The sequence below is a fragment of the Triturus cristatus genome, chromosome 2_1 (assembly GCF_964204655.1).
Source record: "Triturus cristatus chromosome 2_1, aTriCri1.1, whole genome shotgun sequence".
NCBI lineage: Eukaryota > Metazoa > Chordata > Amphibia > Caudata > Salamandridae > Triturus > Triturus cristatus.
In genome coordinates, this window is record NC_140581.1 from 962,868,323 (window position 1) to 962,887,770 (window position 19,448).

General features: G+C 44.7%; 1 protein-coding gene across 1 annotated transcript in view; it reads right to left on the minus strand.

Annotated features, from left to right (window-relative positions):
• The window catches only part of MPDZ (multiple PDZ domain crumbs cell polarity complex component), a 798,673-nt gene that overhangs the window by 519,863 nt on the left and 259,362 nt on the right, over positions 1 to 19,448 (minus strand). The window contains exon 19 of the mRNA XM_085633687.1: positions 6,476 to 6,640. Coding sequence (XP_085489813.1) covers positions 6,476 to 6,640 — 165 coding nt within the window. The remainder of the gene's footprint in view (positions 1 to 6,475; positions 6,641 to 19,448) is intronic.

Genomic DNA, 19,448 nt, shown 5'->3' on the forward strand with positions numbered 1-19,448 from the left:
GCCACGCGTTTAGTGGTCTTGAGGAAATTGCTTGCTAAGCGCTGGGTTGCGAGGGCATGGCTGAGGGTCCCACGCACCCAAGTTACGTAACTGGTTTAATGTAATGAAAGAGCTGGGACTAGTGCTGCCTTACGGCCACCAAAGTTGAGAGCAAGTGTATATGGGGACCATTCAAAGATTATTTGCTGAATGTGGCAGATTCAGGCGAGGTATCTAAGGTTACTTGACGGATCACAAGTTCTTATGAAGATATTCCCTATACTATGTACTGGCTAGCTGCTGTTCCTTTTGGTACTTCTGTCATGTTCTTGTGCCATGCAGTGTGTCCTGACCTGGGAAGACCTCACCATTGGTCAGCAGCTCCCTTGTACTACACGATAACCCTTCTCTAAATGCTTCTTGCCAGCTCCTCTGATCCTGAATGACGATCTATGTTGTAATTGCAAAAGTCATTGAATTTTATATACAGTGGTGCCACTACTTCTACAGTTATTGTTATATGCTTGTAATCATATTGAATGACTGTGGCTTCAAGACACATCAATGATGCTGTATTGTCTATCAAAAACTAATTAACAGCAACTAAAATAAACACACAACTCAGATTAATCATCTACAACCCTGGACAATTACTCCCACACAAGTTTTTAAAAAAAATAACAGATACACGAGAAATAATGTCAACATTCACATGGACATATAACCAAAAATGTGGCATTCTCACCTTCTAAGATGACAAATTAAAAATATTCTATATACTATACTCACTAGCTAATGCTTTAAAGCCATCATATCTTTCAATTTCTCTTCCAACTCACATCTTATCCTGTTCTTTCCTCTCACAACTTCAACTACTCACCTACCTCACCAAATAGACACATCCTCACCTACACCACTAACTGCACTCACAATTATCCATCCACTGCGTTCCTGCTCTTAACCATCCCTTGTATCAGATAAAGAGCACCCAAACATTCAAATAGGAGATGAAAAAAGCCAGGACTTGAGCAGTTTTCTAAACTTTTTAAGGTTCTGTTGATTCTTACATTCCAAATGGAGTTTATTCCACAATTTGCATGTGTAGTAAACAAAATTCCTCTCACCCCCCCCCCCCCCGGATGCTTTATTGCATCTTGGTATGGAGGCTGCTTTCAATGCAGTCGAGTGCAGTGTTCTCGTTGATGCATGCCAAGTGAACTTTCTCCTCAAATATTTGGAACCTATCCGATGGAGTGATATATGTACTGTGCAGGGAGCCTTTAAGGCCACGCATTTCTTAACTGGGATGAAGCTCCACTAAGGCCTGACAGACTGATAGATATTTGGGTATTTTTTTGAGGAGGCGGGATGCTGCATTTTGCAAATGCTGTTGTTTATTTAGAGAAGACTGCTGGATGCCCTGATAGAGGGCATTACAATAGTCTAGCCTCAACAACACCAATGAAATCAACACTGATTTATTCAAATCATAGGAAAAAAAGGATGAAATTTCCTCAGAATTTTTATGATAAAGAAACAAGCAGAGGTGAGTTTGTTTATCTGATCTCTAAATGAAAGATCAGCATCAGAGATCACACCCAGGTTCTTTACTTTCGAAGCCAGAGTGGGAAGGGGGCCAAGAGATTAGGGCCACCAGTTCGGGTTTCAAAATGAAAGGTCTCTTCCAAAAAGGAAGACCTCCGTTTTCTCCGAATTCAAATTCAGACTATTAAGTTTCAGCCTACAGCCTCCGATGTCTGCATTATTATGTGGGTAGCCCTTACTAACATCCTTGGCAACAAATCCTCTTTTCTCCATTATCCCTTCTCTCACCCTCCTACACTCACTCATATCCCACTTATTTGCATGCTAACAAAAAACTATATTCACATAGAATCTCTCCCTGACTTCCAACTAGCATTTTTTTTAATTTCACATTTACTAACCACCCCAAGCCTCTCCTTCTGCTACCCTCTGCTTTCCCCAGATGTTAACCATTCCTCCCACCCTCTACCTTGCTTCCCTCATTCCCGATTACTAACACCCCTGATCCCACTCAGCCTGTACCTCTGTATCCACAGCACTCAAACCATTAAAATCTTAGCTGAGCATATTTGAATAAGACAATGACCTGGTCACAACTTCCTCTCTTCCAGGGGAACCTCCTTGTTTATTTTGTCTACACTCCCAATGACCTCTTCGACTATTTAACTCCTGTGCAGTATCCTCCTCAATGCAAGGTTATGAACAAGAATCATCTCAACATCTATGAATGATCATCACACTCCAGCCCTGATCTACAGCTGATGATAGATAGAAACGTAGCTGTTATAGGTTACCTGAGCATTTGATCTTGCTCTTGTCACCTGTCCATTTCAGCATTACATCTTTGTCTTCAGAAAAGAAGGCAACGGCAATGTAGACAATATCTACCACCAGAAGTCAGGCAACAGGCATGTCAAATACGAAGGAGCAAGAAGAGGCGGGTTTGGATGGATACCATTTACATTGAGCTCAGCTAGGGATCAAGATTCCTGTAAACAAAGTATATCATGCCCACTTATATAAGACAGCCAATCTGGATTTGTATGCTTATCTCAAACACCAGCAACATTTCATGATTATCTTAATACCACCCCACTTTGTAGGATTAATTGATTGATTGGCCATATAGGCAGTTTGAGAAGGAAAATCAATAAGATCCCCAATGAAGCCTTCTTTTTTAATAATATTGGTGGCGTGATGGTCAGCTACACCAGTTGTCCATAAAGAGGGATTTATCAAGTCACCAATTTGCAGCTCTTGGGTACATGAGGTTTCTTGCAGCCTGGACATCCTGCTAAAGCACTGGGCATCCAAGGTGGATAAAACTTCAAAGTTGTTCCTAGTGGGGACATTACTTAGTAGTTCCTGGACTTTGCTGCAGAGACCATCTAACATCCACTCTGTGCATACTTTGAAACTTCAATCTCTGGTTTGACAATCTCAAACTATTTTTCCTAAATAACTGCTGTCTAACCTAGAGTTGATTCAGCAGCTGGACTCTTTGCCTACCCATTTATCCAGACATAAATGGATGCAATATTTGTATCTCCCAGTACCATCTCAAGGACTGACATGGTACTTGTTTATGGGGTCAGCATACACACCTGACCGGTAACCATTATTTTCTGTCAAATGTGAGATAAATAATTGTGGAAGACGGTCCCTCTAACGAGGATAATAGTTTCAAGTGAGAATAAAACTACTGTATTGCCTCCAATGCAATTAATGTATGTAGAATCTATAAAGAAAATTTTAAAAAGATAATCATAAACATTATAAAAATGTTTTAGTCAGAATCTGGTTGCTAGTTTAGGATGGAGCATATGTAAATTTGCTCCAACCTGAACTAGCAATCAGCTTCTTATTAAAAACTATTTTGAATAGGTTATGATTTTCTAAAAAAGAATACACATTTCTACACTTAAAGAGCCAGTTTTCTAGGCGCTCAGTGAGTTATGCATGTATGCATAGTTGGACTGCCCAAAAGGCCCTTCCAGGCTGCACCTTCTCCCATCCACTGTTTTACTTAAGCAGGCACTTATAGACTTCAAGCACCTACACTTTTTGTTTCATTAAAGAAAAACAGGGTGGCTGACCATGGTTAGGCACCTCAGTTTCAAAGTCAATTTATGAGTCCTTGGTTTGTGCACAACACGTCCGGAGCGCGCCACACGTATGCTCCACTGTAAAAACAGATTCCAAACTGTTTGAGGGAAAGGACGGTCCACCACGTAACAAAATTCAAAGAGCTTCCAATCTTGCGAAAATAGGTCCTCTATTCTTTTTCAATCTTTAAAAAAGCCTCAGCCAACGCGTTTCGTTCCAATGGAACTTCGTCAGGGCTCAACCCTCTCTTGTGGTTCAAGAGCGAAGGTTAAAGGAATCAAAACGGTATTCCAAACGTGTTTGGTTCTCGTTCTCATAAATGTCCTGTTATTAATGGAAAACGAGATAGTATATAATTATCCAAATTCAGATCACATGCTAATGATCTACAATCCTTGCTCACATCCCTCTTACGCAATCTTTATATAGGAAAGGCTAGCAATCTGTTTCCTTCTGAATCAAAGGAGATCCTAATGGTCCATGAGCGTGGCACACATGTCTCAAAGCGTGATGGGGCATAAATAATCCCCAGGGTAGGTCGACCGAACGTCCCACCCGTCTACATATGTCCTTTCTGGAGAGTCCTCCCGATTGCCTCGGTGTAAGTCAGACCGCGAACGTCCCCGCGAATTCAAAGGAAAATCTTTGACTGCATATAGACTTTGCGAGTCCAAAATGTGCCCACATATGTTTGTTAAGCACTGAAACCAAATTTCTGGATCTTTTCAAAGCTTGCACGAACTTGGCCTCAATATTAATGTTAATTGTGCTCCGTGAGTACGTGAACTCCTGGCAATGAGAAAACAATCAAATTGAAAAGATGACTGAAATTATTTTGGGCCCACACCGTCATTGTGAAATGAAATGCATAAACTGTTCTTTTTCCATAACGATGTACTCTGAAATGAACAACAACAATTACTGCATGTCTGATGCCAAAATTCACCCAATGAGGACAAGAACGTTTTCAAGGTAATGCACCAATGATAGGAAGAAATCTATAATGGTGCACATTTTGAATTGCATTTCTTTCTCTCACCCCCATGAACCACCAATCACAAAAACTGCAATTTCACCTGCTAGAATTCCTTTTTCACAAAAGAGTTGCCCTGGATGGGATAAAGAACGATTAAATGCACATCTAAAAAGGAGTCGTTATCAGAAGGAAATTGTAGCTTATTTTTAAATAAGGTTACCATTTCTGCATGCAATCGTGTTATGTGTTCGTGCATGCATGCATTAAATTCTGTTCAGTGTTTACTTCAGATATTGATAAAAACAGATATTGTTGAAATCCGAACTGTCTTTTTATACCTAGAGTAATCATCAAAAATTGTTTCAGTGAAATTAAAAGGACATAGGATACATTTAACCATAAAGAGCCATTTCCCTTCCGGTCTAAAACTAATAGAAACAAAAATGTGTGCAATCAAAAGCCTAAAATAATTCACTTGGTATTTTTTTCCACACTGAATAAATTGATCCGCTAGGTCCTCTTCAAACTGCCATCCTTTGTTTCACTGACAAACGATAATAATTAGACCAACACGCAAAGCACATTGATTAGCAGAATTAGCAGATGAGCTGAGCTTATGGGGTCTTTTGTTTAATTTAGTAAATTGGTGCTTAAGCGATTAGACAGTTTGTAGTGGGAAAAATAAAAGAGGATGTGCTTCCTGCTTTTATTCTTGCAAACACTTGACTGCGGGCTATATTATTTTGTTAAGATATTTTACAATAAACCTGTTTTGCCAGGTGAACTTAAAAACATACATAATGTTTTAGACGCTTAAAGGCTTTTTAGAAAAAATACCTTGCAAATTAGCATAATTTGTATTCATGTTAAATATAAGGAAGTACGCAAGTATACAAATAACATAAAGCAGAGAGACGAAGGACTATATGCTGCATTCTTTACATCTTAAGGTTCCGAAAATTGGACCATATGTGTTCTTAAATGGATAGCTGTTCACAGGGAATACATTTAGACTAAAGTACAACTTCAGATGAGTAAACTGGTCCTGTAATCACAACGATCATTAAATTGTGTGCTATAAAATAACTATTAGCAAAAATGTTTGCCTTTATAAAATTCCTGGCCACCTTTCTTTGCTACCATGCTGCTAGGAATATTTTCTAAGTGGGATAGACAAGCCCAATTTAGTTACTCAGGCTGCTTTGGCAAAAACAACGCAAGTCATTAAACGACCTGATTTTGCGCCAAGATAAGCAAGCTTTACAGTACCTCGAATTCACTATTTATTTCATGGCTTGGAGAGGATATGAACAAAATGAAACAACAAGAGTAAAAAAAAGATGCAAGATAAAAGGGAAGCTGCAGAGACACAGTCACTGTCTTCCAATTCTTGTTTGCTAATACATTTACCATTGGCATGTTTTAAAACAAGCACAAGACAATCATAGGAGTAGAACATTTAATATAAATTGTGAGAAGTAATACTATAAACCATAAATTGCACCATTCAAAGCCTAATTAACGTCAGCCTCAAAGAAAAACTTCCACATTTCCTACTAAAATAAAGTGAAAGAGTCAAACACATATCACAATACAGACTGCATATAAAAAAAGTTAGCAACACGCCGTGAGGACTCGAGGTACTCACAGACATAACTCAAACAATTGTATTTTAAGCAAGCAAGCTGTGGCAGCCAAAGCCACAATCAAACCGCATGGTAATCTAGTAAACAAAACAAAAGGGGCCAGATGGAGCGACAGAGGTTTAATGCCATTACGAGCAAGGAGGCAGGGCGCACGGTACACGCTAACCTCGATTAATCTAACATTGTATTACCTTTCAGATCGCGAAGCTCTTGCCCCACTTACCTTTGGTGTGGAGGACGGAAGGGCCCCCCTGTAGGTGAGATCCTCGCTGCAGGTGCTGCCATGCAGGGCTATCATGGAGGCCTGGAAGGTGTCGTCCTCATCCGCGGGAGAATACTGCGATTCAAAGGTGGATTCATCGGCCACGTCTGCCTCGCTCGAGTCCACCTAACCACAAGCACAATTTAATTAGCCGGTTTATCGACGTCTTTCTGATACCTAGCACGCAGCTCTTTCAAAACCAGTTCCTCACTCAGATATTTATTATGAACAAAGAGGAGGCTTGGTGCGTGTGAAATCAGAAGTTTGTTGTGGACTACGCACCAAATTACTTTTGATTTTTATAGGCACATAGATGCACCACCATTGAAAAGCTTACAACAGTATTGAATTGACACAAAAGACGATTTAGAACAAGTCGGTTGTTAGAGTAGAAAGTCTTAACACATAAGTCAATACATGCTTGGATGGTTGCAACTTTTTTCTACTCATAAAAGGAAAGTAAACGAGAATAAGAAATATGAGAAAGTTAATACAACCAAAAATACCTTAAGGGCGACTGAGGGGTATTTCATGGTAGTTAATGTCACGAGATTAGCAGCCCAATCATTTAAATGTGATAAGTTCAAAAAAGAACATGCTGGTTATGTCCTTAAGCAGTACCAAAAACTTTAGCACCGTTTGACGAATCTTCACAAAACATTCCATAAAGTCTCCTCCACCTCAGCTCCTTCCTGGAAAGATTCCGGGTGATCCGTCACGCAGGGGCCGAGAAAAAGGGGGATCTCAAAAGACGTTTTCCCATCATTTTTGTATGACAAAATTAGACATAGCTGCAGCCAAAATGGCTGAACACAGATATTTCATGCCACAGCGGAACTGCGGCTCCTCACATCAACCAAACAGTTTGATTGCCTGGTTGCAACCTGAAGGAAAAATTGCAGCTGCCTTCTTGGTCCCCCGAGTCCTAAATATTACTATCTAATTACATGTAAGGGGGCAGAGTAGGGGCACCCTTTCCCTGGGCCTTGTGTTTGTGTGTGTTGGGGGGTGTAAAATTCATATGTTAAAAAAATTATTGGGGGTGTACAGGGCTCTCCGTTTCGTTTTTTCTTTTTTTTGTAGAGTTTTATATAGCGCGAACTAGACCCAAGACATCGGGTATCAGAGCGCTTTACATGAGCACCAGTTTCGTTACATGAGGACACATTCATTTTTTGCTAGGCATGGGGAGATTAGGTGATTTGCTCAGAATCACAGGATGGTGAGCATTGCGGCTGAGACGCAAACCCAGTTCCCCAGCTTCGAGGTCGACCGCTCTAGTCGTAAGGCTACATCCACCATGATGCCCAACGGGACACCCCTGGGGTTCGTAGAGAAACCCCAAACATTTTTTAAAAGGGGGTTGGTAGCCTGTGGGCTGTTGGGTGCAGGACCATTGATGAAAATCTTACTTAATGTAAAAAAATAAAATAAAAGCACAGGCTACAGTGAAATTATAATTGGGGATTTGGCTTGCGCCCGAGCATGATGGTTGCCTGTCGTGGGACCTCCACAACCGTACTGCTTGAATCGAAGCCTGGTGGCGCCTGTGCACACTGGTGAGAGCACCAAGACCTGTTCCACCCATTAGGTGGGTCTTGGTGCTCAATTCAAAACCTGGTTGGCCCCTAATTTGCCTCCGGGTAGGCCAGGTATCAGAGGGCAGTGTTTTAATAAGGGCTTGATAATGCCCTGGGTACCACCACCTCCTTTTTTACTAAAGAATGTGCCCGTACAGCCTGCCCCGCTGCACCGGGGACCACCACCTCCCTGGAGCTTATATTTTTTATCAATGGGGTGCCTCTTGGACCTCCCCCACCCCCGGGACCGACACCTCCCCAAGGCTTTATTTTAATTTGATGCGGGGGGTGCATAGACCCTCACGCAGCACGAGGGGCCACCACCTCCCCAGGGCTTTAATTAAAAATTTAGGGGGCCGCGCGGACCCCCACCGCAGCCCAGGGGGGCGCCACCTCCCTGGAGCTTTAACAACAAGCATTTACAATGCAATAGGTCTCGCATTTGCGAGAGTTTGAGCCATTGGCGTTGTGAATGACAATGTCTTTTATTTACATATTAGTTTTGAAAACATAAATAGAAGGCATTGTCATTTACAAAGACAATGGCTTAAACGCTCGCAAATGCGAGACTTATTGCATTACAAATGCTTGTTTTTTAAGAGTAGACAGTGGTTCGTGGAACCGCTGCCTGCTCTTGAGAAATATATGTATCAACATTCACAAAGGGGAAGGGGGTCCCATGATGACCCTTTCCCATTTGCAAATGGTTACCACCACACTTGAGGTGTTGGAAAAAAGGAATGTTTTGTGTCCGTATTTTGGTTGCACAACATTCATACATACTATTGCAGATCAGTATTAGGAGGGGACACCCTAAACACGCCCCTTCCAAATACCAATTCACAAACCCAAGTTGCGATTTGGTAATGGGATACCGAATCGCAATTTGGCTTTTGTACATTTTTAAAACCTTTTTTGCATTTGCAAATGTCCTGATTCTGCAAATCAGGCCGTTTGCGACCTCAAAAAAGGTTTTGTACATTTGGCCCCAAATGTCTTTTCTTAAATCACCTTCTATAGAGTCCAAAAAGCTCCACTCTAGGGCCTGTACAGTCGTTTGGCCTTATTTTGAGTTGTGGGTGGGATATTTCGTCAGCCCTATTACAAGTCCATTATAACATAATGGACTTATAATAAATTGGAGAGAGGATGTGGCCTAGCTGCTAGGGCGGTCGAACTCAAATCTGGGGTACCGGGTTCCAGCCTTGGCAAGGACGCTCAACATCCTGTGATTCTGGGCAAATCACTTAATCTCCCTGTGCCTAACAAAAATGAATGTGTCCTCATGTAACGCAACTGGTGCTCCTGTAAAGCGCTCTGATACCGTCGGGTCAACTTTGCGCTATATAAAACTCCGTATTAAGGTGGATGGAAAATGTGTTGAATTTGTGACTGGGTACCCATCTGTTAAACTCTAAATCAGGCGCTTTGTTTTTGGCACCCTCACCCTCCGCATTGCACATGCCACATACCTTCTGAGCTATTGAAAAAAGAACTACATTATTTTATAAAAGTTCGGACCAAGCTTTCTACCGAGCCCACCGCCTCAGTAAAGCAGCAAACAAATTTAACACCTGTGCAGCCTAAAATCGGGTCTAGCATTCAACCGATGGGGAAGGTCGGTCGACCATATGTATATATAGTAAGTGAAAGAAAACATAAAGCAACCTGGCCAAAAGTATAAATAACCTCGAGATAACAAAACAGTCAATCACACAAGCAGACAAAAGTGTTCAGACAGAATCAAACATTTAAAAAAAAAAACACAAGCAACTCTAAAAGAAATGAAATACAACTGGCTGCAAACGAGGAGGAAACTTACAAACACATCATATTACCAAATCGACAATACACTTTGAAATTCCGGCATGATTATTTAAACTGGGGAAACATTTCTAAACACTAAAACTCTGCTAAGCGAACACATGTTCTCTGATCAATTGTTAATAAAAATAGAATTTCTACCTACTCAACTAGGCGAAACTCAAGAATCTACTAAAAATGGCCTGAAGGTATAAGGAAAAAATTGGCTCTGTAATGTCTCAAAAACAAACTGTCGGCCTTAGTCTTTTTACCCAAATCGGAGTGATATCCCACGTTCTTTATGCCAAGCCAAGATCAAACATCAATGCATCAACGGCCAAACGAAAAGCCTCTAATTAGCAACCAAAATACAAGCGCAGGATTTGTAAGAGCCCATAGCAACTCAAAAGAAGGCTGCCACTCAAGAGTCCTCAAAGTAGTGTATAGTCCCAAATCATTAGAGTACGAAAACAACAAAATTATGATCAAAATTAACTGTCTGGGAACCGACGTAGCCCCTGGTGATACTGGAGAGCTATTATTGGCACAGTTTTTGAACATCTGGTGCCTGGAGGGATGTTCATCAGGTGAGGAATCTGCAGGAAGACTATGTCCCTGATTAATACATTGGTGGAGTGGGTCTCACAACAGCGACACAGAACCCTCTACGCCAAAGCAAAGTTCAGTATGTAGACAGCATAAACTACTCCATCTCAGCTGCCTACATACACCTCCAACGGACCGACGAAGTAAGGGCTGTGGAAGGTTTGACCATGTGTCAGCCTGCCCTATTTAGATTTGGCAAACACATGGTCAATTTTCACTGTTCATCACTGTCAGGTAAGAACCTGGTGGTAAGGGACAGTGAAAACAGTAAAATCACTTTTCTCCCATGAGGTTTTTTTAGTATGGCGGAGGGGTGGGGGCATTGATTTTTATTTTCAAACATAAAATGCCATTTTAGGATTATGTTTTTTTAAATAAATAAAATGTTGAAAGTTTGACATATGGTTATGGGATGTTGACAGAGCCGTCCATCAAACTTTCAATGCATTGACAGGAATGCTTTGACAGTAGTCCCTAGAATTGCTAGCGATTCTGCTGGACTGGCGGACATCTGTAAATCTGGCGAGCAGAGTACCCTTGCCATGGCAGGAGTAAAGTACACTCCCTCTGCCAAACTCTAAATCAGGGACTAGGTATACACCAGAAATATTGCTAGCAAATGTAAGTGACATTCATCTTACCACTTCTGCTGCCAGAAGTATCTTGTGGGTGAAGGAAGACCGCACTGCTGATGCCCATGTGCATACATACCAACATTTGAGAACAGGAAAGTGGAAGCCTTTGAACAGAAATCGGTGCAATTTAATATCCCACCGACTAACGAAGTAAGCAGAAGAAATTTAGCAACGCATAATGGGTAAAGAACAGAGAGCTTGTCGCTTGAATTGTTTGTTCAGGCATGTGTAGTTTTCCGTGAGGAAAGTATGCATTGGTGCTGCTCGTTGCGTGTCAAGGAAGTTTACCCTGTGTGTTCCGTTCCATTTCTGCTGCCCATTTTGCTGTCCGCGCTATCCCCAATGTGCACCTTGCACCACATTCCCTTTGAAAAGTGTCAATAGTTTTGCCTCCTGTGAAAATGCTTTGCCCAAGCATAACATGTAAGCTACTCTTACACTGAGAAATGAAATTATTTTACTTTCTGTACAACTGAGAGATGTCCACCAAGCATTATTTAAATGCAAACTTCTCTTACTTTGAAGCTACAAAACCGGTGACGGCGCAAACTTACTCACGACAGTTACACGATGTGCAGCAGCACTGCAAAACTTCTTATCGATGTGAAAAATAAAGCACAGGCTATTGGAACTAATCTGCCACCTCACATACTTATTATATCCCGAACACGTGTTTTAAGCGTTCACAATCCAAAAAGGTAGGCAAAGACAATGTTTGTGACTTCCTCTGGTGGGAGGAACGCGCTCCCGAGAAGATCTGCGCGATTGGTTGCGTCAACAGCAGACTGGCAGGATCTTCCGGCTAGGGCGTGCGCACACTTTCAAGGTGACAAGAGGGCTATTGGTTAAGGCATCTAGAACGTGAACTTCCGGAGGACGTTTTCAGCTTTAGGGTGCGCGAGTCTAACCCTGTTTGTGAGAAGGGCTTGCTTGTGGTAATGCCCGCGCCTCACGCAGCAGATTCCCCATTGCATGGAGAGTTCCCTCCGCTCAGGACGCCCCTTCGTGTGGAGGTTGGGTTTTTGCTACTGAACATTACTATTATGGTTTCCAAAGGTAAGAAAGTCAGTCAATCAATATAAACTTTATTCGGCTTTAGAAACAAGTAATTTGTTATTTAATCCCCTTCCGTATTTTAAGAAAACTATGGCGGCAGTTAGACGGCTGCCAATGTTTTGCTACGAGTTGGAGCTATGCTAATCATGTAGCAACGCAGAAAGCCAATTAACGTGGCGCGAACAGTCACCTAAGCAGACGCTGATGTGAATCACTGAATGCTGGGGCGTATGTATGAGCGTTCACAGAGACTAATGAGGACGAAAGTGAAACTGGATACTGGCTTGCTGAGGGAAGAGAGACAGGAGATGTGCATGCCGCGTGGCTGTAGGCGCGTACACCAACTCAAATCCGCCGAGACCATGCGCGTGCCCATCTCCTGTCCCACTTCCGAGGCAAGTCAGTAACAATAGATCTCGCTGGCGACAGCGCTTCGCGCTGCGTTCGCCAGGCGAGACCTAAAAAAGAATGCGGGGGCAGCGTGATCCCACCCACACCCCTAGGGACCACCACCTCCCCAGGGCAAATATAAAACAAGCATTTTCAATGCAATAGGTCTCGCAGTTACGCAAGTTTAAGCTATTGGCATTGTAAATGACAACGCCTTTTATTTATGTTTTAAAAACGAAAACAAAAATAAAAGGCATTATTATTTGCAATGTCAATAGCTCAAGCTCGCATAACTGCGAGACCTATTGCATTGCAAATGCTGGTTTTTTATAGGTGCAATATATCCAAAGTGCAATACATACATACAGACGCCTTTCAACACAGATGTTTAACTAATTTAGAAAGAAAACCTTGTGAGTCGATTTTAGGGAGGAGCTTGTTTTAAGGCATCAATATGTAGGAATATTGACGGTCTCACAGTAAAAATACAATAACATTTCATGGAGGTACATGAAATTGTATAAGGCCAGGTGCATTGCACAATTTGTCTATGCAGACACGCGTGGGAAAGAGGAAGTGACACGAGTACAACCAAAAAATTACCAGTATTCAACTGTTAAATCAATGGTAAGACATAGCACACCAACAGTCAGCTGATGAGTAAGCAGCAGAAACAATGAAAAAATAATGAGAATGTGTAGGAAAGAGGATCTATATAAACTGTTCCCAAATAGGTAGAGTGTGTATAGAGTCCACAGTCCCCAGAGGTTTGGCAGAGGCTAAAGTTAGATATAACCTTATTCTCTGAAGTGGTAGCTTGGTCGTGCAGTAAGGCAGTATAAGAGGGCAGTGTAAAGCATTTGTTGTACACACTCAGTCAGCAAATGGTCTCACACACTCAAGAACTTAACTCTAAGCCAATGGTTTGTATATAAAAATAAATGGTTGTTTTATTTTAGAACCAACAAGAGGTATCAAAATATACTTTCTCAGAAGTAGATGCTTTAGTTAAATACTTTGCAAAAGACAATTGGCTTGGAATGCAGTAGTTACAGTTTGTTGCAATAGGCAACACAATTTCAAACAAAATAATACATTGAGCTCAATGGGAACTTTAAGTTATATGCAATTGATTACTTTCAGGATTACTTTTCTAACTCCAGGACTGGATCCTAGATTCAGTCCTGGTACAGTTCTTGGAAACAAGTGAGTAAATACTTTTTAGTTACTGTTGTGATTTTAAGCAATATTTTGCTATTTTAAAAGTTGACACAAACTTTTTCTGATCAAATTACCAATGTTATCCTATGGAAGGAAATTCACTTACCAGGTAAGTGGGGGTTATGGTTACTTTTTGTAGGTCAGTGTTGGATCCTGGATCCAGCACTAGTGTACCACCTGTAAGCAGTTGAGAAACTGCGCTTAAGTTATACAGGCGATTTTTAAGGAATATTTAGAAGTTTGCAAAATCGACACGAAATTTCACAGAAAATAGTCAATGGTTTCCTATGGAAGAAAATTGAGTTAGTGGTAAGTAAGGTTGGTAGTACTTTTCAGGGTCAGTGCTGGGCACCAAGATCCAGCACTGGGATCTCTCCTAATAGCAGGTGAGTATTTCCGTTTTCGTTACTCAGCTGATTTTAAGTGAATATTTTAAAGTTTAGAAACTCCACACTTAGAAGAAATTTCAAGAGAAACGAGTCAATGTTACCCTATGGATGAAAAGTGAGTTATCGGCTTTTGGGTAAGTACTCGACTGGCAGAGTTAAGGTTCTGGGCATAGACTCAGAGGTCTCCCAGGGTCAGGTAAGTACAGTTGTTACACCCTCAGCGGCACAGGGGCAGCCAGGTGCAGAGTGAGTTAGGCCCAATGTTATCCTATGGGAGGCAGGGGGCCCTTGGTTGGTGGCTGCTGACTAGCAGGCCATGCGGCTGTGGGAGCTGGGATGCTGCTCACTTGCTCAGGGCAAATGGGGAAGTAGGTAGGAGTAGAAGTTACACTGCCAGGGCCACTCAGGCGGCTGGGTGCAGGGTGCTTTTGAACCTTCAGGCGCTCAATGGATTACAATGGAAAAGCTCAAGGACGAACAAAGGCTGCAAGCTCGGGGACGAAGTTTCTTCAGGTGTGCCCACCACTTCGAGAGGTAAGTTGGGTAGTTGGAGGATAGGTAGGTACCCAGGAGTCGGGCACAGAGGGCCGCATGGCGCCTGGTGCAGGGGTGCCTTTTGGTGTCAGGAAATCTTACCCTCTGTTGATCGCGGTAGGGGGGTCCTTAGTTCTGAGGCTGCAGGCGTCGTCAGGAGCGTTGAGGTGGGTCCTTGGATGCCGGATTCGGGGTCACAGTCACCGGGGGGACGTCCTCGGGGTTTTTGTCCACTCCAGCACAGGCCAGGGCAGGTGCAGAGTGTGCAGGGTTCGCGGCTCCGGGTTGGTGCCAGGGGTTAGATACTTGCTTTGAGCAGAGCCACTGCTCATGGGAGTCCCAGGTGCTCAGAGTCACAAGGTAGCCAGGTCCACAGGGGTTTGTGAGGTTGCTGGCCACAGGAGGTGCTGGGATTTAGAAGGAGCAGGTTCGAGGATCGACAGGCCGGTAGGGCTGGGGCCAAAGCAGTTGGTGTCTTCCACTTCTTAGCAGCTGCACGGCAGGTCTTCTTTCTTCTTGATCTTCTTTGCTGTTTTAGAATCTGGAATCTAAGGAAGGAAGGTTCAGGGTGTCCCTAAATACTAAATTTAGGGGCGTTACAGGTCGGTAAAGGGCAGGGACCACTTGGTCCCTGTCCTGGGGTGGGTACACCCCCTATCCTGTCACTCTCCTGTGGGAGGGGGGCAGTGGCCTAGTCCTGATTGGGTAGGGCTCCCCATCTTCAAGATGGCGAGGGCCCGGAGATGTGCTTCAACTCGCCTCCCCCACCTGAGGGGTGGTGTTGGCAGGGCTGGCATATCCCCTGTCCTTACTTGGAGTTTCCAGCCAGTCTTCCCGCCAGAGTGGGGGTAAGAACCGGTGGGGGCCAGTTGCTGAGTACAGCAAGTGGCCTGGAGAAGCTCACAAAGGCGGCATGCCTTTGAAGCTTTCCCCTGCCCATTCTGGGGGAGGAGACCTAGGGGTTACATAGTGGGTATCAATAGCTCGAGATTTTTAAAACACCCATAACCGATATTGTATTGACTTCAGTGCTGAAACAATTATAGCTACAGCACAAACAATCCATGCCTCAACCATTTTGAATATAAATCTCAGCTTTTATCTACCATAGGGGTGCGAGTGCTACATCTTGAATTTCGTTTGATGGCACCAACTACAATGCTGATTTCTCCCTGAACAACATAAATATTTTTATCCTCCAACCACAGCAAAGCCTGGAATTCTGGCTGAGAGCGTGAAACTGAAAGCGCGGTGGGAAAGCACGAGGTGCCGTGAGCGTGCACATCGGCTGTCCCGGTGTAAGCTGAGGATCGCCAGAGAAGAAATGTCTTCTATCCGCGCTGAGGCTCCAAGTTTGAATCGGAGGCTGAACTGTCCTTGAGCCTGGCACGCAACAAAACACGATATTACGGCAGCACGGCCAGCGTGACGGCAGCCGCCTGGGCCGAGAGGGACACCGAGCACCCCGTGAGCTCTGGGAAGGCACAAGGGTAAGGAATGCAGGGAGTAGCTGTAATACAACAGCGCGTGGTTGAAGCTGCCCTGCATTTCTACTGTCCTTGTCGACTAAGGTAGCCCACACCTTGCCAACGCGCCATAGGCTTTTGCATGCATATGTGAAAGGAAGCCAGTCGTACGTGCGCCCATTTCCTGTCCTGGGAGTTGTGCACATCCCCTGTCCTGCGAGTTAATCTAACGCCGTTGTACGCGTTCACGGCAGCGTTCACAATTGCAGTCCTTTCTGCGCATGCACATGTCCCGTCTCCCTTCCAAAGCAGGTCGATAGCAATAGATCTCGCTAGCGACAGCGCTTTCACGCTGCGTCACTAGGCGAGACTTAAAAGGATGGGGGCAGCGAGGCCCCCATCATGGAGCTCTAGATGGACCTGGGGACCACCACCCCCCCCCCCCCCCAGGTCCTGCTCCTGCAATGTTGGTGCTCACCTCCGGGACATTGTTGTTTGCTATGGCATGGTGGGAGAACGGCTCCTGCCAAGCCATTGCAAACACTACTCCGGTTCGTGCAAGCGAGAGCACGTAAAATGCTCTTGCCTGCAAGAAGCAGAGCAGAATTGCTTCTGTAAAGAGGGAGCTGCATTTTAGCAAAAGCAATGCCGACATCCTGCAGGACGCGGGGAACCGGCATGGACCGCGGGGGATTTCAGGCTGCGCCCGCGGTCCCCCCAAAAAATGATTGGGTGCCCTGGATGATGATGGATTAAACCCAGATCAGTTGACTGGGGGTGAGTGCTTGCAATGTTCAACACTCCGTCCATCATCCCCTTTGGTTCTGCTTTGCTCGCCCTAAGTTGGCAGGGTATGCCCAGACGTGGGTCCCTTGCTCACTTTGCCACTGGATTCAAGCTAGCCTGGCTGATGACGGCTGGTTGGCCAGAAACTGGCCCCAGGATGCTTGTTTCCGGTCCAGGGGAGACATGGCTTGGCAATTCGAGCTGGACTGTTCCCATGAGGCACAGGGTCAGACTGATTTGCATATGGCCATGTCTGAACTGGGGTGGCGGAGTGAGCTAAAGAATGATGATGGATTAAACCCAGATCAGTTGACTGGGGATGAGTGCTTGCAATGTTCAACACTCCGTCCATCATCCCCTTTGGTTCTGCTTTGCTCGCCCTAAGTTGGCAGGTTATGCCCAGACGTGGGTCCCTTGCTCACTTTGCCACTGGATTCAAGCTAGCCTGTCTGATGACGGCTGATTGGCCAGAAACGGGTCCCAGGATGCTTGTTTTCGGTCCAGGGGAGACATGGCTTGGCAGTTCGAGCTAAACTGTTCCCATGAGGCACAGGGTCAGACTGATTTGCATATGGCCATGTCTGAACTGGGGTGGCGGAGTGAGCTAAAGAATGATGATGGATTAAACCCAGATCAGTTAACTGGGGGTGAGTGCTTGCAATGTTCAACACTCTGTCCATCATCCCCTTTGGTTCTGCTTTGCTCGCCCTAAGTTGGCAGGGTATGCCCAGATGTGGGTCCCTTGCTCACTTTGCCACTGGATTCAAGCTAGCCTGGCTGATGACGGCTGATTGGCCAGAAACCGGTCCCAGGATGCTTGTTTCCGGTCAAGGGGAGACATGGCTTGGCAGTTCGAGCTGGACTGTTCCCATGAGGCACAGGGTCAGACTGATTTGCATATGGCCATGTCTGAACTGGGGTGGCGGAGTGAGCTAAAGAATGATGATGGATTAAACCCAGATCAGTTGACTGGGGGTGAGTGCTTGCAATGTTCAATACTCCGTCCCTCATCCCCTTTGGTTCTGCTTTGCTCGCCCTAAGTTGGCAGGGTATGCCCAGACGTGGGTCCCTTGCTCACTTTGCCACTGCATTCAAGCTACACTGGCTGATGACGGATGATTGGCAAGAAACCGGTCCCAGGATGCTTGTTTCCGGTCCAGGGGAGACATGGCTTGGCTGTTCGAGCTGGACTGTTCCCATGAGGCACAGGGTCAGGCTGATTTGCATATGGTCATGTCTGAACTGGGGTGGCGGAGTGAGCTAAAGAATGATGATGGATTAAACCCAGACTAGTTGACTGGGGGTGAGTGCTTGCAATGTTCAACACTCTGTCCATCACCCCCTTAGGTTCTGCTGTGGATGAGACCAGGGCACCCAGTAGAGAGTTCAAGCCCTGGCGAGTGGTGTCCCTGGGGCCAAATCAGCCCGGCGGAGGGGTTGCGCAGCACCCTCACTTTTCTAACCCCCAGGGGGTGCGGTCCTGGGGGCCGGAATCTGCCTGGGAGGGAAACTGCGCGGCCCTGCAACCAGTGTGTTTTCAAAAAGTAAAATAAATATAAATGCTGGGGGGTGGGAACTTCAAAAGAAAACATTTTATTTAAAAAGCCCTGGGGGGATGGGGTCCTTGCGGCCAAAATCAAGCCAGGGAGGGGGGCTGTGTGGCCCAATTCACCCACTGAAAAAAGGGCTGGCTCTGGGGAATGTGGTCCGCAGGGGAAAAATGGCCCAGGGAAGAGTGGGGCCAAGCAGCCCCCTCCCTTAATAAAAGATTTTAAAAACCTCTGCTGAGTTACAGTAGGACACGCACCCTTCACCACCACTCTGCAGATGATGTAATATGTGAGGTCATAAGCAGTGCATGGTGGGGGCACGAGCTATAGTTAGCTCACTAACTATACTATAACGGCTGAATTTTACTGGTTTTGTACGAGTGAAATCTGAACCTAACTGTAACATCCCTGTAACCTTTGTTTTTTTCAGTGAATTTTTTAAAGGTTTTATTTATTTCATTTCCTCACTATAACACCCATGTAATCTTTGTTTTTTTCAGTGTATGGCAAGGAATAAAGCAAGTACACAAATACTATCGGAGTCCGTGCCCATCTATTGTTGACGAGTGGATGCGAGTGGACAGGGGGCCTACGGTTGGTAGCTGCTCACGAGCAGGCCACAAGACTGTGGGAGCAAAGCTCCTGGAGTTAGGCTCAGGGCAAAGGGGGATCCGAGTTAGCACCCAAAGAACACCCACAGCGGCATTGGGGCAGCTGGGTGCAGGGTGCTGTTTTGGCATTGGGTGCCCTGTTGATTTCAATGGGGGTTCTCCGGTTGCAAGACACACTGCAGGCTCGGGGCCGAAGATCTTCTGAAGGTGATCACCGGTTGGAGCAGTAAGTTGGGATGCCTGTGGATAATGGGAAACTGTCGGTTGGGCCACCCAAGGCAGTGGGACGTCAGGTGCAGGTGAGTAT